The 23,998-nt window shown below is 45.6% G+C and overlaps 2 protein-coding genes across 2 annotated transcripts; one reads left to right on the forward strand and one right to left on the reverse strand.

The window, feature by feature from the left end:
• Positions 1-12,709, reverse strand: cracd (capping protein inhibiting regulator of actin dynamics). Its single transcript, XM_083671991.1, has 9 exons — positions 12,647-12,709; positions 5,864-6,032; positions 5,122-5,254; positions 4,857-5,015; positions 4,516-4,737; positions 1,877-4,283; positions 1,391-1,584; positions 682-841; positions 1-330 (listed from the first exon to the last, which is right to left on the reverse strand). Exons 1-9 carry the CDS (start codon positions 12,705-12,707, stop codon positions 170-172), a joined length of 3,666 nt encoding a protein of 1,221 aa, XP_083528117.1. The 5' UTR covers positions 12,708-12,709; the 3' UTR covers positions 1-169.
• Positions 12,710-20,719: 8,010 nt separating this feature from the next.
• On the forward strand, positions 20,720-23,918 carry chst14 (carbohydrate (N-acetylgalactosamine 4-0) sulfotransferase 14). Its single transcript, XM_083672020.1, has 2 exons — positions 20,720-21,118; positions 21,655-23,918. Exons 1-2 carry the CDS (start codon positions 20,828-20,830, stop codon positions 22,480-22,482), a joined length of 1,119 nt encoding a protein of 372 aa, XP_083528146.1. The 5' UTR covers positions 20,720-20,827; the 3' UTR covers positions 22,483-23,918.
• The last annotated feature ends 80 nt before the right edge of the window (positions 23,919-23,998 follow it).

Consider the following 23,998-nt stretch of genomic DNA (forward strand, 5'->3'; position numbering starts at 1 on the left):
TGGGGTTAGGAGAGAGTGCAGATTAGGGGTCATATCAGGTGGAGAGGGGAGAGGTCAGGGGATTGGGTTTGGGACTCTGGGTCATAGTTCATGGGGCAGTGTACAGTTAGTACTGATGCAGGGCAGGGGTAGGACGTTGGTTGGAAGAGCAGAGAGAGAGACGGAGTAGTTATTTGATGATCTGAGGGCAGTCACTCCAGGCCTTGGCCTTGCGTTTGGCCAGTGCTAGCCAAGCCGGCTCAGTGGACACCTGGGGAGAGTCACTGGAGGGGAAGCGCTTGGTCACCTCCTTCACTGCTGGGGGCGACGGGGTGGAGTCTGCTATCTCGACTGCAACACAAGGTTCCCAAACAGAGACAAAGGGTTAAGTTAACCCACATTAATGGTACCATGAAGGCATCCGTCTGTAAATGTGTAATCCAGTGTGTAATCCACATTCCGGTAGGTTGGATAACATTTTTTTAATTATGATTTAGGTGTGATATAATTTGAACATTATCAGGCTTTGATATTGGGAAATGTTTCATATGAAAGTGGTTTCATACAGGAAAGGAACGCAACCTAGCCTAGAAGTATGATGACACAGCATTATTTAGACAGGGTGAAACACATGACTAATGGTTAATGTGAATACAGTGCTGACCGATGCAGTTTTCATGGTGCAGCACAGCAGACTCTTACCTGTGACAGAGCTAGGTAGGGTGTTGGCTTTCTTCAGGTGGTCCCGGCGATCGAAGCGGGCCAGGAGGCTATCAGGTCTCTTGGGCTCTTCTGGGGTTTGCGGTTTAGGATGACTGCTGTTGCCATTACCCTTACCTTCAGAAGGACTGGTCAGCACACCCTGTGAAAGACAGACAGGCACCCCTTTAGCTAACTGTCTCAGTCACTCTCTCCTACTGCTATATCTAATACAATCATGTCCATGAGAACCCACTACTAACTTACACATACTCTCATCAACTCATAGCACCCAGGGCCAAGCTCCTGATGTGTGTTTCTCATGGATAAGCAGCTTATTTATTTATCCTGTGTTTATACAGGCGAGTAATGAAAATTATCTGCACACCTGATATTGAAACTGCAGGTGCAAGAGGAGTAGAAAAAAAATGAAACTGAAAAGAAAAACTCCATGCAAAACTTTGTTTACTTGCAAAAAATCAAGAGACCTTCTTCAGAGTCAAATATGGTAAAATATATATATATACAGGTGAGTCCCATTGACATATTCATCTCTTTTTCAAAGGATCCCTGGCCAACATGCACAGTAGCAGCAACATTCACATTTACAACACAATACAATACAACAACAACAACAACAACAACAACAACAACAGCCATAAGCAGCAGCAGCAGCCATAAGCCCACACTATTGATTACAAGTGTTACATACACTCTCTCTATCCTTGGCCTGTTTCTCCGCCAGTTTGGTCTCTCTCTGGCTGCGCCGCTCGTCTCGGCTCTGCTGCTGCTCTCTGAAGCCCTTCTGCTTCTGCAGCGCCATGGTGATCCACAGAGGCCCCGTGTCCTTGTCCTGACCAACCCGCGCGCTGTCCAACGAGTGCCTGCTCTGCAGAGACGGCTTCTCTGTAAGAGAGAGAGAGAGACAACCATCCATTATGTACTTGACTACATACACAAGACACTGGCTCTTTAGTGACTGACCTCAGGACAACAAGAGAAGACTAACAAAGAAAATACAGATTACTGGAAATTCACACCTAGTATCTATTGTTTTAAAAAACAAGATATTTGTCGATAAAACAGGCGTGTGTGATACTCTTGTTAAACCTGTTAAAAAATCTATCTTATCTTCATCTCTCTCTAATCTCTGTCAGAAGCAGCAGAGGAGCTGCCCAAGCCAAGGTGAAACACTAACCTTTTCTGATGATTTCTGTCTTCCTGTCTGCCTTCTCCCTCCAGGGGATGCTGATGGAGGGGAAGAAGCACCTCTTCTCCTTGGACTCCTCCTCCCCCTGACCCTGGCCATTCCTGTGCAGCTGGGCCACAGCCGAGGAGGACTCCCTCCTCTCACCCCGCTCGTCCTCATGGCCACCATGTGAATTTGGCCCCACTTTCCTCTGGGCCAGCAGATCACTGGGTCCCCTTCTGTCCACCTTGGGCAGCGGAGAGGGAGGAGGGGTGGAGGCAACATCAGCAGGGTTAGGAGATGCGGTGGGCCTCTGGTAGAGTGAGGGTTTGGAGGGCAACTTGTCACTCTCCGAGCTGTGTGTGGCTGCAGGGGTGGTGGGAGCCTTGCCCCCTCTGACCCGGGGCTCAGGAGCGGACCCAGCTGAAGCATGCATGGGCTTGTTGGCCCCAGCAGTGTCACTCTCGCGGAGCGGTGAAGCGGGGCTGGACCTATCCGAGAACACAGAGGCGGAGTCTGAATCAGGGTCCATGGGGGTGAGAGGCGAAGGGACACCGTCAAAACTGTCCCCAGCACTGTACCTCTTCTTCCTCTTCTCTGTGGACTGTTCGCCGTGGAAGCGGAGTGAATAGTTTGTCCTTCTCAGCTTGATCCCGAATGGAGAGGGTCTGTCCTCACTGCCCTGACCCCTCTCCTGCCCCTCTCCCTCTTCCCTCCAGTCCGAGTCCTCTGATTCGCCCTCCTGGCTCCCGACCTCGGTCCCCTCCTCAGAACCATGTTTGGTTGATCCCTGGGAGGGGCTGGGGACCAGGAAGGAGGGGAGGTCTTTGGCAAACATGCACCCCTCGGTCCCATCAGCGATCCGGACTGTCTTACCGCCCCTGTTCTGGTGGGCCTTGCTGGCTGGGGCCACTGAAGCTGAAGAAAATTGGGGAGAGGGAGTGTCAGTGGGAGCAGTCTTTCCTCCCTCCTTGTCCTCAGGACTCATCAACTCAGAGTTCCTGTTGGAGGAGTCGGCGAACTTCTTCTTTGCCGGAGTGATGGAGAACTTGGCGCTGGCAGACATGGTCTTCCTGAGGTTGGTGTGTGGGAACGAAGTCTGGTTCAGGTCCTCGCTGCTTGGCCGGCTCTGGCTGCAGCCCCCAGGGTTTGTGTAGTCCTCGTACTTTCCTTCTTCAGCCCCCTTGAAGATCTTGGATCGGATACTGGCCCACTCTGCCAGAATGGCTGCACTGGACTGGTCTGTGGAGGGCGAAGACTCGCTGAGGGACTTGGTCTTCCCAGACTTGCGCTCTGGTGACGTCTTGCTCTTGCTTGGTGGCGGGGTACCCATTGCTTTCCAATCTTCTCCCAGACCAAGGAGAGACTTGCAGGCTGTGTCTTTGATCTGGTCCATGTTGACCGCAGTGCCACAAAGCTGAGCCCCCGTCACCAAGATGGCTGTGTGGGGGATGTATTGAGAAGACAGGAGGGTTGGTGAGTCTGCTCCTCCAGGAGTAGAGGAGGCCTTGGTTCCCTCTCTCAGGTCAGCAGCAGCACCACCACCGCCCTGCTGACTGGAGGCCGGCGTAACAGGTGTCAGGTTGACCTTCTGAAACAGGATCTGCTTCTCCCCAGAGGAGACCTTGAAGGAGAAAGGCCTCTGTCTCTCCTCCATCTCTCTCCAGCGAACCTCCTCTGCCCTCCTCTTCCTCTCCACCGGGTCAGAACTACCATCAGGCTCATCTGCAGAGATTCTCTGCTTCTCCTCTTCCTTCTTCTTTTTTTCCTCTGCCTCCTGCTTTGTCTTCTCCTCCAGCTCCTGCTTTTTCTTCCACTCTTCTTCCTCCTTGGCCTCTCTCAGTTTCTTCTCCTCTTCCAAACGAAGACGTTCCACCTCCAGTTCTCGATGCCTCCTCTCCTCATCCTCTTTCCTCCTTCTTTCCTCCCGTCTCTTCTCCTCCTCTCTCTGCCTATGCTCCTCTTCTTCCAGCATCCTTCTTTGCTCTTCTTCTCTCTGCATCTTCTCTTCTTCCATCCTCATTCTCTTCTCCTCCTCTTCTCGCTGTCTTTTTTCCTCCTCCTCCCGAATCCTTCTTTCCTCTTCCATCCTCCTCTCTGCCTCCTCTCTTTGTCTCCTTTCTTCATCCTCTTGATGTTGTTTACGACATCTCTCCTCTTCCATCTCTCGCATCCTCAAACCCTCTGCTCTCCTCTTCCTCTCCTCCTCCTGTGTCTCCTCTCTATGCCTCTGTTCTTCAAGCTCTCTCCTCCTCCTGGACTCCCGTCGCTCCTCATCATGGAATTTCTGCTTCTTAGGTTTCTCTGGGGACTCGTAGAGGTGCTCCTCGTCAGCGGAGATGCCAGCTGCCTCTAGGTCCCTATGTGCGTCTGTCTCCTCCTGCAGTATACCAGGGAGAGACACCTCCTGGAGATCCTGGAAAGGGACAGATATATATTTATATATATTTATATATATATATATATATATATATATAATATTTTGTTATTTCAGTCTATCTCTGTCTTTTCTGCTTCATACACATTCATAGGAAAAATATCGAATCAATTGCATGGATCCCAGTCCCCTTACTGTGTCACGGGACAAAGTCCCCTATAAGCTCAGCGCACACCTTTGACACTTACCCCTGACCCAAGCCCATTCTCACCTGTGTAAACCGGCGGTGCTTGCGGGAGATCCTCTGGTTTTTGGGTTTGACAGACAGCTTATGCTTGGCAGCAGTGTTGTCCAGTCGAGGGACAGACTGCGGGACTGCATCCAGGTTGATGGACTCAATGGTGCCGGTGGCTGGAAGAATTCGTTTGGACCTGGGAGATTTCACCGGAGTGCTGTGTGTCCCAGTCTCACCTTGTTGGGTCCCGTGGACGTGGCTGACCCCATGGCCCTGGTTGTCAGGGAAACAGAGCATTGACATTCGTCTCAACTGATACACATCAAACATTAGTACCAAAGATGATGCTATCAGTTTGTCACCAAATCTGGCCTTACCTTTGGCTCTTCTGTCTCAACTGGCTCAGCTTCCACCTGGGCTAAGACCTTCAGTGGACTCCTGGGCACATCCTCTTCATCAGAGCTGCCATCATCGTCCTCACTCTTCCTCAGAGAAGGAGGCTTCTGGCCAAACTTGATACTTTGTGCTATCTGCCTCTGCACATTTAACACACACACACACACAAAAAAACCAAAAATAAAAATAATATACAATGCTGATTTGAAACTGTTAGTGTAAACAAGTCTGTTAGTAGGGCTCCACCTGCAGGTTCCTGACTTTGTCTGAGACGTTTTCCTGGGACATGGTCTGTTCTGGGCTGGACTCCTTCACTGGCTCCTCTGGGATAAAGACACTGTCGTGGGAGAGGGCTCGGGATCCAATGGGATTCAGCTCCCTACAAAAACATCATGAATGCTATACAGTCACAGTATGTCATTACAGTCAATCATTCAGTCATGTCACTGTGTAGTATCACATAGTAAACCCATTTACACAGAGAGCCTTTTACCCCACACATACTCTCCCATATCTCCTCTCTCTCTCTCTCTCTCTCTCTCTCTCTGTCCACCAATTAAAGGCTAAAGAGCCAGGCAAGCAGTTTATAGACCATGTTTCACCCCACCCTTTTCTTACCAGACCGTAACACAGTAGTGTAGTCAAGTCTACTTGCATGGAAATAGATAACCAAACAAAGCTATCAAGTCAAATGAGAAGCCACATTGTGATACAGTATATATACACGTGTGGGATCCATGTTTGTGTAGGCTGTCAGTGGATAAGGTGTTCTAGGCTTCCTTTATAGTCTTTAGTCAGGGATTAAAGTTATATCGTGAGGTCAGTGCCATGGAGACTGAATAATTGATAAGACTTGTGTCGGGAGTTCTGTACAAGTAATAAAGAAAAGATGTCAAGGAGGAACGTACACCTCTATTGCGTAACATCCTGACAAGAGTTTTTATCAGTGTAAAATGTTAAAATAAAAACCTTGAGTGTTCAGTATTACCTCAGATGTTGGTTGGTCTCCTCATCATCTGAGACAACACCATTGCACACTTCCCCGGTGGAAAAGCTAGCCTTCAGCTCTGCTGCATCAAAGCCCCTCTCTGTCTCCCTCTTCTTTCTCTTCCCAAACAGACGTCTGAAGGGCTGGAATTTTCCCTGTCGTCGCTTCTCTGTTGGCAGACGAAGGAAGTGATAACCACAGCCTCAAACTATCAGTGTACCTCTTGTTATATCACACTTACGACCATCATTGATGTATAGACCTCCCTTAATGAGAGTGCTGAGTGTGTGTATGTGTGTGTGTGTATGTGTGTGTGTGTTGTATGATTCACAAAATATGTGAATCAAAATGAAACTCCACACAGCAGATGAGATGAAGGGAAAACCTTGGCTCTGTTATCAATACTTACCATGTCGAAAGGAGTATAAATACTATGAAAGAGGTGATGGAATACCAGCAGTCCAATTTGTCTGATAAAGCTGCTCATAAAACAGGTGCAATCATGCTGACTCATCTAATCCCTCTATCCTTAACTGACCTACTTTTCAAATGCAACTATTTATTGTGATACATTGGTCAACATGTAATACGACAAGACATTTTGACTTGAATAAACAGATACTCTTATTGTTTTATCCAAAGAAACGTTGATAGTTCACAATCAAGCTGTGCACTTTCACAATACAGCTGGTCAAAAAAGTTGTTTTCACATCATAAAGTCTGCACTGCCATGCGCCCGATGGCTTCAAAAACAATTATAATTCACTGTGAAAAGTACTCAATCATTCCAATCAACCGTGTCAATTGCTCCAAGGAGAAATCAAAGATGGCTTGCTATGTTTGCATAGTCAAGCGTTTACGACAAATGTAGGAGGAAATGGCAGTGATGCTTATCATGCCCGCCTCCTCCATTCACAGTGTCTGACCTTGTCAGATACCTCTTGAACTGATGCGCGTCTTCTCGCCAACAGATCCCCCATTAAGGTGGATGGGAAACATAATGCTCAAGAGATGTGTAGAGTTGTAAAAAAATAGCCGCCATGTAGCCACACAAACAAACCCATCCACACTGATGTAGATCTACAGTCCTCTGACTGCAGCTATATTGAATGCTATAATTCTTCAAGACAGCAAATAATAGCTATGCTCAAGAGAATGTCCTGGATATCAGAGTTGCAAGACGCTTATCTCTTTGGAAATGTCAATGATAGCATTATCAAGGACAACACAGAGTTTCCATCTGCCTTCTCTATCCATATTCCAATATGATGATCCTCACCCTCACATGTTCTTGAAACATAAATAGTGTATTATTTTGAAAAGGAAAGCACAAATCATAACGTAGCACATGGTCATTTATCTGTAAGACGTTAGGTTACTGCTCCTACAATAACATAACCATAACCTTAGAAGAGGAAACAGCATTTAAAGTTTGAAATGTTGTCACCTGACTACTGTCCAAAACACAAAGAAGAGTGAACCTACCTTCTAAACTAAAGTAGCTGTTGCAAACCACTGTCCTGGTATCCAAGTGGTGAGTTATGATTTGAGTTGTTCTTAATGTTCCATGTCAGAATTGATCTCAAGATAAGAAGTGGACCTTTGGTTTATATCTCAATTTACTTGGGTGGCAGTTATAAGCTCTACGTCATATACAGTAAGATAAATATGTTCACACGTTGTTAAAATGCATGTAAAAATGAAACTCGTCTTCTGACTTGTGGTCTCCAAGGGATGCTTTGAGCAGTTTTGTTGACATAAGGTTATCGGTATAGATACACAATCAACTCAGGATATATCTGCATTTATCTCACAGAGGTTATCATGTTCTGTTCTGCCCTGCAAGGCCTTTGCGTCATATTGGCTACCAGTATGAGTGTACAATTTGTGTGTTTCAAATATAGAAATAGAATTTAATTCGATAGTTTCAATGAGTGTGTGCGGGTGTTGTATTGGCCCATGTGTTCCTGTCCATGTCTGTATACAATACGTGTGTGTGAAAAGGTGTGTATCTTTGTCAGAGTTCGTGTCTGTGTATGTGTGAACATGTGTTTATCTTTGTCATTGTTTGTTCGTGCATGTGCGCGTGTCTTTGTCGTGTGTGTGTCTTTGTGAGTGTGAACGTGCGTGTGTGTGTGTGTGTGTGTGTGTGTGTGTGTGTGTGTGTGTGTGTGTGTGTGTCTGACTGTTAGTGGGAGGTCCTGTAGATGAACTGAAGTGGGTGAGGTTACCGGGCTACTCTACACCACTGTGAAAACAAACGCATTCTGGACTCTGTGGGTATCCCTTTCAGAGCTATAAGTAGCAGCCAGTGTGGGATTTCACTCTGTGTGTTGCTGCTGCACAGAGGCATTGTGGGAAATGATACAGTAAACTAATAAACAAATTTCCACTCTCTGGCCCCTGACACCAGCACGACTTCTCCTTAGAGTGTGTGTGTGTGTGTGTGTATGTGTGTGTATGTACTGTATGTGTGTTAAATATAGTATGTCCCCACTAACTCTTGCTGACCGTATAAATCCAATCAAATGGTCAATAGCTTTCCATCACCTCTGCCAAGCTCTAACTCAAATAAATTACCCATATCTCAAGCATGATTTATCTTAATTATACCTTAATGCTGGTGCAATCTAGAAAGACACTTACACTAACAGTGTACAAACAACCAAATCATTATGTACATTGCTGTGCTGAGCTGTACTGGCCTAGTCTGGTCATGCATACTTAGTGGCTTGAACTGTACTAGAAAAGAAAACATAAAAGGACAATTTCCAAACCAGCACAGTATGGTTCTGGTCGGCCCAGTGTGTAAAGCCCTAGACAGTGTTCCACCTCAGCTGGTCCAGACTGCTGAGACAACCCAGGAAGCACGATACGCTTAGCCAGCCAGAGACTCTCTAAACAGCCGGTTATGGAACAAATTGATGACCTGCTCTACACTATTTCTCTCTGTCAGGCTCCCCAAAGCATGCTTGCTCTGTCAGCATCAGGGCCCGTCTCGCGTTTCTGCTCTGTTTTTCCGGTCTGTACTGCTCTGCACTGCCTCTGGTGTCCTCACACACTCATGCGTAAAACTGGAAAGGACATATTTCTCTGCAGAGTAGCAATACTCAGCAGCACTCCACCACATCAACGATTCACCCAGCAGCCTCAACACCAGGGGACTCTACTACCCAGCAGCCCCAACACCAGAGGACTCTACTACCCAGCAGCCCCAACACCAAAGGACTCTGCTACCCAGCAGCCCCAACACCAGGGGACTCTACTACCCAGCAGCCCCAACACCAGAAGACTACCCAGCAGCCCCAACATCAGAGGACTCTACTACCCAGCAGCCCCAACACCAGGGGACTCTACTACCCAGCAGCCCCAATACCAGAGGACTACCCAGCAGCCCTGACACCAGAGGACTCTACTACCCAGCAGCCCCAACACCAGAAGACTACCCAGCAGCCCCAACACCAGAAGACTACCCAGCAGCCCCAACACCAGGGGACTATACTACCCAGCAGCCCCAACACCAGAGGACTACCCAGCAGCCCCAACACCAGAAGACTACCCAGCAGCCCCAACACCAGGGGACTATACTACCCAGCAGCCCCAACACCAGGGGACTCTACTACCCAGCAGCCCCAACACCAGAGGACTCTACTACCCAGCAGCCCCAACACCAGAGGACTACCCAGCAGCCCCAACACCAGGGGACTATACTACCCAGCAGCCCCAACACCAGAGGTTAACACTCAAGTGGCCCCATACAGATATCTGTCTCTTATCTACCACAGTTACATTTGACTCCCAACACAGAGCTAGGCTACATTTTCAACAGTGCCCCAACATTAAACGGAAAGACAGTTAGTAAATACATAGGTGAAATACTGCAAACTTCCTCCATAACAATACTTCAAGCATGAGTTAAGAAAAGTGATATAGGGTGGAAAAATTGAACTTCCTGAGTGACATGGGCCATGTATTGATTTATTGTTTCCACATCAGTAAGTCATCTATTAAAACAAATGAAATATGTCAATCAATCTCCATTATGTCCTGTCTATGTTCCATCATCTCTTGCCCTGGGGCTATTGGTTACTAATGAGTTCTTGCTGTCTTGATTTAATCAAATCATCAGTTGAAAATGTATCGATTGACATTGGAAACAACTAGAACAGAGAAGAGAAGAGAAGCACACACACACACACACACACACACACACACACACACACACACACACACACACACACACACACACACACACACACACACACACACACATCTCTGCTATGACTTACAGTCCAACCCATCAATGCCACACCATGCACTTCTTAAAGAGACAGGAGACAGAGCTGTTGTTAACACAAAACAACAAAGCCCTCCTTGTACCTCCATCATGTTATCAGTCATTCTGATCACAGTCCTGTCTCTTTAAGAAGACCAAGCCTAAAAAAGCACTCGTTTTTTCCTATTTACCTGGGCTTTCGGATACGGTTACCTCTAAATGAGCGTCGCGCTTAGTTTCCCTGGTGTCCGTAGCCATGGTGATCGCACACCTTGTCTGTGGTGGGAAAAAAAGGGTAGTGAACATAGGGGTGTTGTTGTTATCTGGTTCACTGTTAGAGTGAGTGACTAAGTGCCTCGGGTAGGAAGGGAGAAGAGGAGATGCTGAAGACAGGGGGAACATGAGAGTTGAAGCGTAGGGCGTTTCTGTTGGTTCTCGAAGCTTGAGCTGCAGTCAAACTGACACACCTCTCCCTCCCTCTGTTGCCTTTCTCTCTTTCTTGCCCTCTGGTCCTCTTCCATGATTTTTGCTCCTCTCCGAATGCCCTTTGCTGACGAGCCTTTAAAGGCAAGCTGAACCCTCTGGGACCACTGTGTTACATACAGCCTATTTTTTTTTCTCTTATTATTTTTTTTAACTGTATGTACAGTATCTATATACAGTATTTATGTACAGTATCTATGTACAGTGTCCTTAAAAGGCCAAACACACACCTTAGATTGCTGAGAAAATGGTAGGCCAGTCATTCAATGAAGAGCGAAGAGTCTGATACCAAATCCAGTAGTATGTTTAGTCTCTACCCCCCACACACAAACACAACCCCCCCACCATGTATTTAAAGAGAATTGACATAGCTGAACAGATCTCACACACACACACACACACACACACACACACACACACACACACACACACACACACACACACACACACCTCTCCTTCTCTCACAGCAGCTAAGGAGAACGTATTAAAACTCCGCAGGGAAGCCCTTTGTTCCTCCAGATGTGCATGTGATTACAGGTCCTCCGCTTAGGCAGCAGGGATAGTATGGATAATCACCACGACTGCTTCCTCTGAAGAAAAACCACACCACAAAACCACCGACCACTTCTAATACACACAATAAGGAACACAGGTCATTCTGTGGTGATACAAACTGCAGTGACTCCACGAAACACCTCTCACTCACAGCTCTCTGATGCGACACCTACTCTCCTTTTTTTTTTGGATTGCTTGTATGACAGCTTATGGCAAACATATCTTTCAATCTTACATCTATCACAATCTTTAGCCCTCGAAACACCTCCTACCCAACACCTGCCTCCAGCACATCGAGTGAGCGAGCCACAGGTTTTCGGATGAACAGTGAAAACACACTGTCTGTGTGTGTGTGTGTGTGTGTGTGTGTGTGTGTGTGTGTGTGTGTGTGTGTGTGTTTGTCTGTATGTGAATTCCCAAGCGGCTAGGCCGGAAGCCTGACGTGACGAGCACCAGATTGTGTGAGACAGTACTGAGAGAGCACTCCGCTCCCGTCCCCAGTGGGATGGGCAGGCAGGCAGGCAGGCAGGCAGGCAGGCAGGCAGGCAGGCAAGGCTGTGGGTTTTCCTTCCTTCCGGGGCGACAGGGGCCTGACAGACAGCCAGACAGACAGACCCTCTCAGAAATGTCTCACCCAGAATGGCTCTTTGTCCTGACTGACTCTAGTTAGCGCAGAACAAGGAGTATGCTTGCAAGCATGTGTGCTCATGGAAGTGTATGTGAATGTGTTACAGTACACTGTGTGTGTGTGTGTGTGTGTGTGTGAGTGTGTGAGTGAGAGAGAGAGAGTTAGTCATCCTGAGTGTGTGTGTCCTATACAAAACTAGATTGACAGAGTGTGGTTGTGATGCCAGTGTTTATGTCTGTGTTTGGGTGTGTGTGTGTGTGTGTGTTTGGGTATGTTTGTGAAGTGAACGTGTGCGTGCTGAGCATAGCGGAGTACAGAAGGCTGTGTGCGTTAACCACATGAGTGTAAATTATGAGCAGGTGTCTGTGTGTGTGTGTGTGTGTGTGTGGGTGTGTGTGTGTGTGTGTGTGTGTGCTGCAGCAGACAGACTTGGGAGCAGAGCTGCAGATGGGATGAGAGAAGCACGCGGAGTGGCCATGTGCTCTGCAGAAGCAGAGGGGGGATGCCTTTGACAAGGGTACAGCTGCATCATCACAGTATGGCGGGGCGGTGGCATAGCAGCAAGACGCTGTATCGCAGTGCCGTATAACGACCCAACAGCTCAACAACATCACTCCACTGTGACACAGCCCTGTGCCACGACAGCGTAGCTTTCATAGCATATCTCATTGCCATAGCACAGTGGGACAGCTAAAGCTAACTGCCATAGCTCAATGCTTTAGCATTAGTCGCGCAGTTGGGTCGGCTAAGTGGAGTAGCTTAGCTTCAACAGCATATCGGCAGCTTTGTTGTTGAAGCACACAGACGGACGGACGCGGTGGAACCTGTGTTAACCGTTTACCTATTTCGGCTGCACAGCTCGACAGGGCTGCGCACCACTGCAGCAAAACCTTAGGAAACATCGATCTGCCCCCTTCTGCAACAATGCCTGTTTTACCCAGACGAGCTTGCGTCGCTGCTGGCTGGTTGCCTCCTCTGTGGCTTTGGGGAGAAACAAAGGGGAAAAAAAAAAATACAAACAGAAATACAGAAAAACAGAAATAAACAGCAAGGTTTTTGGGGTTGTTAGGATTGCTGCGTCAGGCGCTCTAATGAGAGTCAGGGGTAGCTAGGTTACATGATGGAGATTAGGTGTGCAATGAAGGGGTGTGTCTGGAGGTATGGATGAGGAAGCGGTCTTAGTCAGCAGCATTAGATATGGCAGGGCGGGTGACGAGGGGACAAGAAAGACACTGATGCTGCGTCCCATTTCTCCACCCTTCTCCCGAAGTACGCACTTGTGCACTCCCCCACACCGATTTGAAAGCATTCGGGTTTGGTTTAAGCCAGAGCTCTGAACACCAATCTATTCCCTTTCGAATCCAATCCATGTGGGGAAGAGCACAAGTGCGTACTTCAGTAAAAGGGTGGAGAAATGGAATGCAGCATCACTATGCGGAGCAAGGGGGGGGGGGGGGGAACATTGTTGAAAAGATAGGCTACTTCAGTGCCAGTATAAGTTGTATATAATGCCCCCCCCCCCTCTATTTTTCTCTCTCCATCAAAAAGATCAGACTCCTTTTTTGTTGTTTTTTTTTGTTTTTTTTTGCAACCCCCGGGTTTCCATGGTAACAGATTCTCTGCAAATCGGTACCGAAGGAGACACCAAAGGGAATGAACCGGCGAGACAAACACGACTCGTCCCTCAGTCACTGGAAATAGACTCAACTGTCGTTGACTTCACACATACGTACATTCAGAGAGACTTGAATGACGGGCCTGGCGGCGCTCTGCATACAACTTGCTAGAGTAAAGCACATACAGTAAGGACTGTATGCCAGCACACAAGCTACATAACATCGTGGTACGAGTGGAAGCTATGAAGAAGGGCTGGGTAGAGAAAGACAAAGGGGTGGTGAGAAAAAAAGATGAAGAAAACAATCAACATCTGTAGAGGAATAGATGTGAAGAAAGAATGAAAGATAACAGATTGCGTTGAGGCGAGGGGGGGGTGGGGGGGGGGTGGGGGGGGAGTGTGAGAGATACACAAAGCAGCAATCACATGACATGATCGGGGTTACAGTTACCACAATGGCCAGTGGTGAAGTAATAGACTGCAGTGTGTCATGCGATGACAACAACAACAACAACAACAAAAACAAAAGGCCTTTTTCTCTCTCACGGACCGTCTCACACAACACATTGTGATGTGAGGCTTACACACTATGTACTGTACAAACAGTTTCTTAGGTTACCTACTGAAAGCATAGCATTTCTTACTTAGGATAACTTGGTAGAATCTAGTACAATTGCGTTGTGCCTATTGAATTCCGTAGCAATAAGGAAATGTCAAATGTGTGAATCATATGTGGTTTGAGACCACCGACTAACGTAAGTGTTGATAAGTAAAGAGCAAGCCACGGTAACCGTACATCTGAGAACGGAGCATCACTGTGCTCAAATGTCAATTTAACATTGATGTTACATTTGACAATGGATTGATGTTGACAGAGCAAAAGTCCCACTCTGTGTATAAAAATGCGGTCTTACCTGGTCGCTATTGTTTCAATGTGAGAAGAGAACTCTACGAGTGTGTGTGTGTGTGTCCGTTCCACCTGCCTGCTGTTACTGTGGAAGTAGGGCATTACCTGGAGTCAGGTGTCACTGCGCAGATGCAGTGAGCACTCAAGTGTGTGTGTGTGTGTGTGTGTGTATATGTGTGTGTGTGTGTGTGTGTGTATGTGTGTATCCTTGCATGTGAGAGTGTGTTCTACTTATGTCTGTGCAATATTTGAGATGCAAGCAATGACTTTTTTGTGTGAGCGCGGTCATCTCTTGCTGTCTAGAGACTGTAGAGTGTGTGTGTATGTATGTATGTATGTATGTATGTATGTATGTATGTGTGTGTGTGTGTGTGTGTGTGTGTGTGTGTGGAGAACTTCCCGTGTGGGTTTCGAGAATCCACATGCGTGTGTGAGTGGGTACACATGTATGAGAAGGTGTCCCTGTGTGAGGAGAAGAGAGGTGGTGGTTGGGCCGTGTGAGGAGAGACGGGCCGTGTTCTTCTGTGTCTGTTGCTGCCTGACTGGACTGAAGAAAGAAGCACAAAGTGACACTTTGTTTCCTAGCCAGAGAGCCGGTGCAGGAGGAGGGAGAACAGAGTGGCATTCATCATTTCCACAGACTGATGGCACACAAAGGCTATCATTGTAAATGAACAGTAAATGCGTGTGTGTGCGTGTGTGACCATAGTATAGTCTGTGTGCTGTATAGAGCAATCTCATAATCTCTTGATCTCTCATCATCATATAGGACTATCATCATGTCTATATCAAGGATGTAGTGGTAAAAATACCCTGAACCCCCGTGGATTGAATAGCTGGGTTAACCCTAATGCAAATAACATTGAATGCAAATAACATTGTATCAGGAAATGTGCGTAAAGCCTATTTACCAAAACAAGAGTTGGGATAACCCTCCACTACAGGGAAGGCTGGTGGAGATGGAATTCGGAGAACAGGCTCATTTGCAATGCGTGGAACGGAATGAGGAACGGTATCAAATACTGTACGTGTTTGATACCATTCCATCCATTACAATAAGCCTGTCCTCTCCGATTTCTACTTCCACCAGCCTCCCCTGCTCCACTACATCACTGGTCTATACAGTGCTCTCCTTAAGTATTGGAAAAAGGAAGCATTTTGTCTTCTTTTAGCTCTATACTCCAACAGTTTGGATTTGAAATCAAACAATTACTATGGGGTCAAAGTAGAGATTATTGGCTTTAATTCAATGTTTTTGTCTTCCAGATTGGTTTCACTTCCATTTAGAAAGTACTTTTTTTGTTTTTAATGTAAACGTATAATACGAAAAATCAATAATGCCCAAATAAAGCACTCATGTTTAGTATTTGGTCCACAATCCTTTGCATGTACTGCCTGAAGTCTGTGATCCATTGTCCCCAACAGATGCTGGGTATATTCTCTGGTAATGCTCTGCCAGGCCTGTATTGCAGCTGTCTTCAGTTGTTGTTAGTTGGATTTAAATCGGATTTAAATCTGGAGATTGACTTGGCCATTCTAGAACTTTCCACTTTTCGGCCCTGAAAAACTCCCTAGTTGCTATGGCAGTATGTTTGGGGTCATTGTCAGACTGTATTATGAAGCAACATCCAATGAGATTGGAAACATTTGCTTCTACTTCAGCAGACAAGATGTTTCTGTACACTTCAGAATTCATTCTTCTGCTGCCATCAAAAGTCAAATCAAATCAAATCAAAATCATCAATGAAGACAAGTGGGCCAGTTCCAGTGGCAGCTACACACATTTGCCATCCCTCTGGCATATGTTAATCTGTCTCATCTGCCCACAAGAGCTTTTTACACAACTGCAGGCTCTTTTAGGTAGTTTTTTAGCAAACTGTAACCTGGCCATCCAGTTTCTGTTGCTAACTAGTGATATACACCTGCTGTGTAGCCTCTATAGTTCTGCTCATGAAGTATTCTGGGGATGGTAGTCTCTGACACGTTCACGGTTACCTCCTGGAGAGCGTTCCTGATCTGTGGGACAGTCGTTTTGGTTTTTTTCTTAATTATGGTGGGCATTCTTCGGTCATTCACTGTAGAAATCGTCCTTGGCCTGCCAGGCCTTTCGCGCTTGCTTTTGGATGATGTTCCAAACTGTTGTTGTTGGCAAGCCTAAGGTTTTGGATATGTTTATGATAGCTTCTTTCTGATTTCTAGGCCCAATAATGGCTTCACTGACTTGCACTCTTTGGTCTTCATGTTGACAGACACCCATAGCAGACTCCAAAGGAAAACGTAAAAGCTGTAATCAATACTAGACATTGACAGCTCTCTTATGTCTGCACAAATGATGTGACGGAACACACCTGACTAACTAGAAACCCCTGTCAAGACAATTTTCCAATACTTTTGGTGCCCTTAAATAGGGGGACTATGTATGAAAAGGGTTGTAATTTCTAAATGAATAAAAGCTGAGAATCTCTACTTTAACCTCATGGTAATTGTTGTTTGTCCAAACTGTTGGAGTACAGAGCGAAAAGAAGACAAAATGTTTCTTCTTTCCAATACTTATGGAGGGCACCATGTATCTGCTAGACATATACGGTAGCTACCTATCTTGGAACCTTGTGGAATTTTGAGCCTACTGCGTAGCAGATTCTTACAGCAAATAGATGCGCTGTGGTGCCATCATGGCATTTCCATATCAGGATTCTGAGAGGCTCATTATCAGTTTCATATGATTATAACGATCAAGAGAGTTCGAGCTCTCTCTTCTTCTGGCTCTGCGGCCGGCCACGGACTATAAATTGGCCTTTAGGGATGCCATGGATGCTACACATATCATCGTAATCTGAGATCAAATTCTACAGTAATCTCATAGAGTTACAGTAATCCTATTCAGACAGCAGGCTCAAAGAGTAGCTAGATACAGTCATTATTTCATAGTTATCCTGATCATTTTTGTTCAACAGCATATGAGGGTGGTAATAATAACAGTGTCGTGTTACAGTCTAATAAGGCTGTATGAGACTCATATAAAACCCTCTTGGCAGAATCCCTCTGCAGTCTCAATGGGATATGGTAATGATGGGGCTTCACCAGCCTTGAGGCTGGCTACATTACAGCAGCATATCACTTCAAAGACAGCCTGCTCTCTTCTCTGACTGTTTATTAATAGTAACCCACACACAAAACACAAAACACAAAACACACACGCACGCACACACGCACACACACACACACACACACACACACACACACACACACACACACACAGGGAATGAGAGAAGAATAAGAATAAATCATTTGACATTACACACGAGCAGAGAGGTATGCAGGCCAAGATCAACAGCCCTCAGCAATTCCCAGTCAAGCAGTACTAGCAGGCATTGCTTGTATTTCATAAGGCATTCATTCATGGGCCAAGCGGTTATAATCAAAATACAAACTTGCATTAATCTAAATGCTATTGCTCCCAAAAGATGGGTCTCTCTGACGATGTGTTGTGTAGATTGATTCAAAATAGTGTGGGAATTCAATGTAAAGAACAGAATGATTGATCCAACTCTATGGTTAGAATGGGACTGGCGGACTAACTGACATTGTAGGAAAATCTCACAGATCTAAACTTTATGGCAAAGGGAGCCCATAGAATATGTAGGGAGGCTGGTATACTGTTGATTTCAATTGATTTCCTTCATCCATAGAATTCCCTCTTAAGTTCTTGCTTTCTGTGGCTGCTATTTAGTTTGATCCAAATCTATCTAAGCGTAATGCCATACTTACAGCAGAGAGGGCCAGAACAATTGGGACAAACCATGGAGGGAATCAAGTGATGTAATTACATTGGGCACCATTGAGACATGGCGTCTCAGAACCTTGGCCGTAAGTAGCCTATAACATAGTCATTTACACAAATGTCTTTCTACCTTTGTGTAGATTTTCTCAGTCAAGCAAGAGGCAAGTTGACCATACGCTCAAAGATACCATGAACACTTGGGTAAACGAAAGCTGAAGTAGTTCACACCATGGTCTAATTTCTATCACTGCAGTACTTTTTCATAAAAAACCCCTCCTGCTTCATGAATTATTGATGGTGAAAGTGAAGCTTTGGAATATTGTTCTCTAGAGTTTGAACTGCAGGAGACTGGACAGTAAAATACAGCACTCCATTTTGATGACTACATACATTCAATGCTAGGAGAGCAGCATCTATCTGTCTATCTGTTCATTTGTCCATCTGTCATCTAACCTTATGATGTTGAGAAGGGATCATTTATCTCACAAAAGTACAATGGCTGCACATAGGATATGGGAGGAAGCTCTCAAACCTCATTCAGGGTAAGATAGTGTACATGTGTTGTGAAGTATGGAAGTCTCTAACATGCCATCTGTAAACAGATGCAGCTGGGTGTTACAAATATGAATAACCATTCAAATGTTTGTTTTCTCACAGGCTAAATCACACCTCTAATCACGAGGCTTTGCTAGATCTGCTTATTGCTCACTGCAATGATGAGTAATGAGCTTCTAGAAAGAAGTCAGCCATAACAGATATGTATACAACTAGGCCTGGCCCAACCTTACATATTAATTGCAGATAACAATCAAATAACATGTTTTTTCAACGATGAGTATACGAATTAATTGCTGGCATAATGCCACTTATGTCTCATACAATATCGTCGAGTGAAACGATGCCATTTAACAGTAATGCAGCATTGAAGAAAACCATGTTAGGTTTAAAGACACCATTAATCCCACGTTACAGCCCTCCGGTGAACACAACATCTGATCAAAAGGATTTCTCTTTTTGAGAGATTCCTTAGTGAGGATAGAGATCGAACAGTGTGTGAAAGCCATGGTGCCATCACTGGGTTCCAAATGACAACAGCATGTGGCACAGGTAGGCTACATAATGAAAGAGATGCGGGGACGGACCCGAGAGAGAATGGGGTGTCGGCACCACGACAAAATGGGTTTATAATACAGTACAACGTCGGCGCTGCAAATTGCTACGGGGTAAATGTATGCGTAACATGGTAAACAAAGTATATCCGTTTATTTACTATTGTCACAAATATGATGGGTGTTGCAATTGTAGACTACATGAACGAAAAGATGCGGAGTTAACATGGTCGATTATTAAGAATCATAGATAATCTGATTCAGAAAAATTCCATGTACTGACCTAATCGCCTTTATTTGAGCCACGGCACAGACGTTAACGCATCGGAATGAGATAAAATGACACAAGCCCCTGTTCTTAGACAGCGCACACACATCTGTGAAGGATGGAGCAAGCTTTTGCAGGTCAATGAAAATGAGTGGCTATGACAAGGTCATTAGCCAATTGCAAATGAAGCCATCCTGAATGATCAAGCAAAATAGGCAAGAAAAACAAGCTCACACCACCTTACAAGTGATTGTTTCCACGCGATCGGCCTTGAAGTTGCCTCGCGGCGCCTCGTATCTCCACGCAGCTCTCCTCTTTGTGTTGCTGATGCTGCGGGTGCTCGCCACAGACGCACGGCCAGGCGCACAGACCGAGGAGGAACGGTGTCCCGCACAGCTGCACGCACGGGAGAAGGGAGGGTGTGGCTGGCTGAGACTGCGTTCTGGCACGAATATCACCGACCGATATCTACGAACACGGCAAAGAAAAAAAACATATCGTTCAATTGATAATCAGTGATTATAGTGATTAGCATATTATTATTGTGTGTATCATTCATTTTGTGAAGTGGCCCATATCGCCTGCAACCTTTCTGATTCGTTCAACGTGAACCTAATTCATGTAAAATACATTTTTTGGAAGCCGCAATAAATTGATTTGTCGAAATGTTTTGTCTATTTATCCTATCATACATCGTCATTGTTCGTTGCGCGTAGGTTTTCTGGCAAACCAGAGACCTACAGCTTTTGCTGTGCGCATGAGAAACAGCTGAATATAAACGTGTTTTACTTGCAATGGAGTGGGTGCTTCAATACTTCATAAAAACATAGGCTACTAGGCTCCACAATTTGCCAATCCCAGTGATTTAACACAAATCTCCCTCAAATACAAATTTAATGGCATAAATCTCTCTGCCGAATAAACCCCCTCCATACAAATAGGTATATTTGCAGACTATACTTGCAGGTCCTGCCTAGGGCTAGACACTAAAATAGCTGGTTTACGATTGTTTGTAGTTTATTCTTCCAGTGGGAGTCGGTGTAGGCTATATTGACATTACTATGTGACTCACTATGTGACTTCCATGATCCAATATTCACCATTCCTCCCATCTATCTCCCGGCCTGCCCACCCTGTGAAATACAGTTTTGTGCAATAACTACAACTCCCACAATCCCCTCCGTGATCGACACTGATCCTTTTTTTTTTTTTTTTTTTTTGCAAGGAAGGAGTTTGGTGCAGTTTGAAGTTATGAGTACGTGGTAGTTTACAACTTTTTCTTCCCTTGAAAATAAACAACAATAAAACCAGCCAGCCGTCGGACATCACGCAGATACCGATTATGCCTCCGCGGAAGCAGGACTTGGCGATGAAAAGGGCTGGCAGTGCAAGGAGCGGGTCCGTGATGAACTTCAGGACAACAGTCAATTCGGGCTCCTTGCGCCGCAACTCCGCTGTCTTGCCATCGGTGCTGACGTTCGCTGTGATCGTGGCGTCCGGAGGCCTTCTGCTCATGATAGAGAAAGGAATGCTGAATAGTATGGAGACACCTCCACCTCGGGGAACCGTCAGGAGGTCAGATTACCTCCGACCAGCCCGACAACAACACCCAGCTGTGGAGGCTGAATCCCAGGTAGGCTGCTGCAGTATTTCACCATTATCTCAGGCTCTAACACAAGGCCATACAAACATCACAGCCTCTTATTAACGGAATTACAAACCAGTTGGAATGCAGTAGCAATCTTAACACATGTAGTGTGTAATACAATTTTAACTTAACACATGTAGTGTGTAATACAATTGTAACTTCATTGCATAAACTGATATGTTGGAATTATACTTTTGTGATACTAGCCTATATTGTGATAGGCCTACTTGCGCAATACTTTGGTAAACCTTTCATTTCACTTGTGCAATCAGACAAACCACACTGCAATGAAATAACAAAGCCGTTGGCCTAGTGTCACAATGTTGTTACTAGAGTAATTACAGAGCTAGTACATAACTACAGGGCAACTGCATGTGAAAGGTGACTCTTTATTTGCTACATTAGTGAAACAGGCTGTTGGTGCATGTATTGTCAGTCATTAAATGATTGGCTTCTACTTCAACATCCCAGTCACCCTAACTAATAACCCCCACCCCTCCCCTCCCCTCCCCTCCATTCAGATTCTCCAGGAGATCCGCAACCGTACCATCAGGACCGTGTGCGGTCATAAGAACATGCCCCACAGCGTGTGGTCGCTGAGCCCCCTCCAGAGGAAGAACCTGCTGCAGCACATCCTGGTGAACGACGAGCACCGCTTCTTGTACTGCTACGTCCCCAAGGTGGCCTGCTCCAACTGGAAGAGGGTCCTGAAGGTCCTGAGCGGCGCCCTGGAGAGCGTCAACGTCAACATCAAGATGGACCACCGCAGCGACCTGCTCTTCCTGTCCGCCATGAAGCCCGTCGAGATCCGCCACCGGCTCAAGCATTACTTCAAGTTCATGTTTGTGCGGGAGCCCATGGAACGACTGCTCTCAGCCTACAGGAACAAGTTCGGGGAGATCCAGGCCTACCAGAAGAAGTACGGCGCCGAGATCGTCCGGCGCTACAGGAAGGGCCACGCCAAGGATATGTCGGCGGCCGGGAACGACGTGACCTTCGCCGAGTTCGTGCGCTACCTGCTGGACGAGGACGTGGAGCGCATGAACGAGCACTGGATGCCGATCTACAACCTGTGCCAGCCGTGCGCCGTGTCCTACGACTTCATCGGCTCCTACGAGCAGCTGGAGAGCGATGCGGAGTACGTTCTCCAGCGCATCAGCGCGCCCCCGCACATCCACTTCCCAGAGCGCCAGACGTGGTACAAGCCAGTCACCACGGAGACGCTGCACTACTACCTATGCAGTCTGCCGCAAAAGCTTCTCAGGGAACTTCTGCCCAAATACATTCTAGACTTTTCCCTCTTCACTTACCCCCTCCCCAACACAACCACTGAATACTGCAGACATTAACTGCAAGATGGTATTTTGTATTTTTTGTAAAATGTTTTTTTTTTTTTATACAGTATGTTGTTACACTCCATGTATTTTTATTCCTAGGGAACAAGCAGTTTTGATATCCGTTTTTACATTAGGTTTTTTTTAAGCATTGGGAAATTATTTGTAAGTATTGGGGGATTATTAAGTGTCTTCTGAGTAAATAACCACTAAAAAAAACTGGAAACAAAAGGTATTTTAGAAGCATGTAAATGATAATGTTACAGACAATCAAATAAGACTTTCACATTCCAGTGTCCACTTACTTACAAAGAAATGTTACTGTCCGATATCTCTGTAAGCTATGCACGCAACCTGAGATTCAGCCAAGCACTAACCCAAGTGTCAACAAAGACATTTTGGAAATTAAAGTCCCAATACCACATTTGCATCTTGTATCACTGAATTCCCCTCCTTGATAACAGTAGTGAATGGGCAGCTATGGTTACCAAGGCGGTAGTACATCCCCATGTCAGGTACAGAACAGTGCAGTGAATTTTATCAAAATACTTTATTTGAATGAATAAGTTAATAATTTAGGTGTCATTAGAAGCATAATGTAACATTTAAAAACACACAAATACCACAGAACACTGTAAACACAGGAATGAACTAACAAAAACAATTCTGCTTCAACAACAACAACAGAAAAATGGTCAAGTAAACCAAAACCTGATTCTTATAAATAAATACATTTGGTAAAACACTGCCTCAGCTCAGACTCCTAGTCCAAGTCCTCCACTATTGACCATGCGAAAAGAGGCAATCTGGGATTCAAACAATACCGTTGTTCTCCCTGCCACTTGTTTTGGTTAACAGCTGAGGGATAGGGGCTGCAGAAATGTAACCTCTCTCAATTTCATAGATGGAGGTATGGATACGAGGACTGACCATCCATAAGATCAACATGATAGTCACATTGTTGACAAACAATGGAGTAAAACAAGCTTATATTTTGGGTTCTGACGGGGTAACAGTTTCCATAAGTTCATGAGGCATTTATACTTATACAATAGTTCCATTCTTCAAGAATCAATTGCTATATATCATTAAGTCAGACAATTGATGTACCAATCCCAGATTGCCTCTTGAACTACGGAATATTACAATTAGATGACACTAAGTAATTAGTAGTAACAGATTCCTAGAAAAATATAGGCTATTAGTCATAATTTGATTATTCAAACTGGTGTCTTTGTGGTGAGATGACAGCATGATTTTACTTCTGACACCGTCCGAGTCTTAGCTAAGTGCATATTTCATAGGGACAGACTCAAAACAATGAATCTGACATTTCAGACCACTGCCAGTGATGTTGTTGGACACACCCATTATGTTAAGAGTCCCATACATACTTCAGACGTAACCCAATGCTTGCCCCGGTCTCTCAGTCACTCACTTCAGCTCCTGTCTCCCTGTCCTTGGTCTCTCTACTCTTTAAAGCTCACACTTCTGTGGAGAAAATGAGAAGTCAAGAGATGAATTACAGAGT

The sequence above is a fragment of the Argentina silus genome (assembly GCF_951799395.1).
Source record: "Argentina silus genome assembly, chromosome: 6".
NCBI classification, from domain to species: domain Eukaryota; kingdom Metazoa; phylum Chordata; class Actinopteri; order Argentiniformes; family Argentinidae; genus Argentina; species Argentina silus.

What these genes read in the sequence shown, in the direction of transcription:
- cracd (XM_083671991.1), bottom strand. Translation starts at nt 12,707, where the DNA reads ATGTTTCCTAAGGTTTTGCTGCAGTGGTGCGCAGCCCTGTCGAGCTGT. An exon ending in GAGCTGTGCAGCCGAAATAG is followed by an intron (nt 6,033 to 12,646) that starts GTAAACGGTTAA and finishes GTCTGCCAACAG; the next exon opens with AGAAGCGACGACAGGGAAAA. An exon ending in TTGAGACAGAAGAGCCAAAG is followed by an intron (nt 4,738 to 4,856) that starts GTAAGGCCAGAT and finishes CATGGGGTCAGC; the next exon opens with CACGTCCACGGGACCCAACA.
- chst14 (XM_083672020.1), top strand. Translation starts at nt 20,828, where the DNA reads ATGCCTCCGCGGAAGCAGGACTTGGCGATGAAAAGGGCTGGCAGTGCA. An exon ending in CTGTGGAGGCTGAATCCCAG is followed by an intron (nt 21,119 to 21,654) that starts GTAGGCTGCTGC and finishes CCCTCCATTCAG; the next exon opens with ATTCTCCAGGAGATCCGCAA.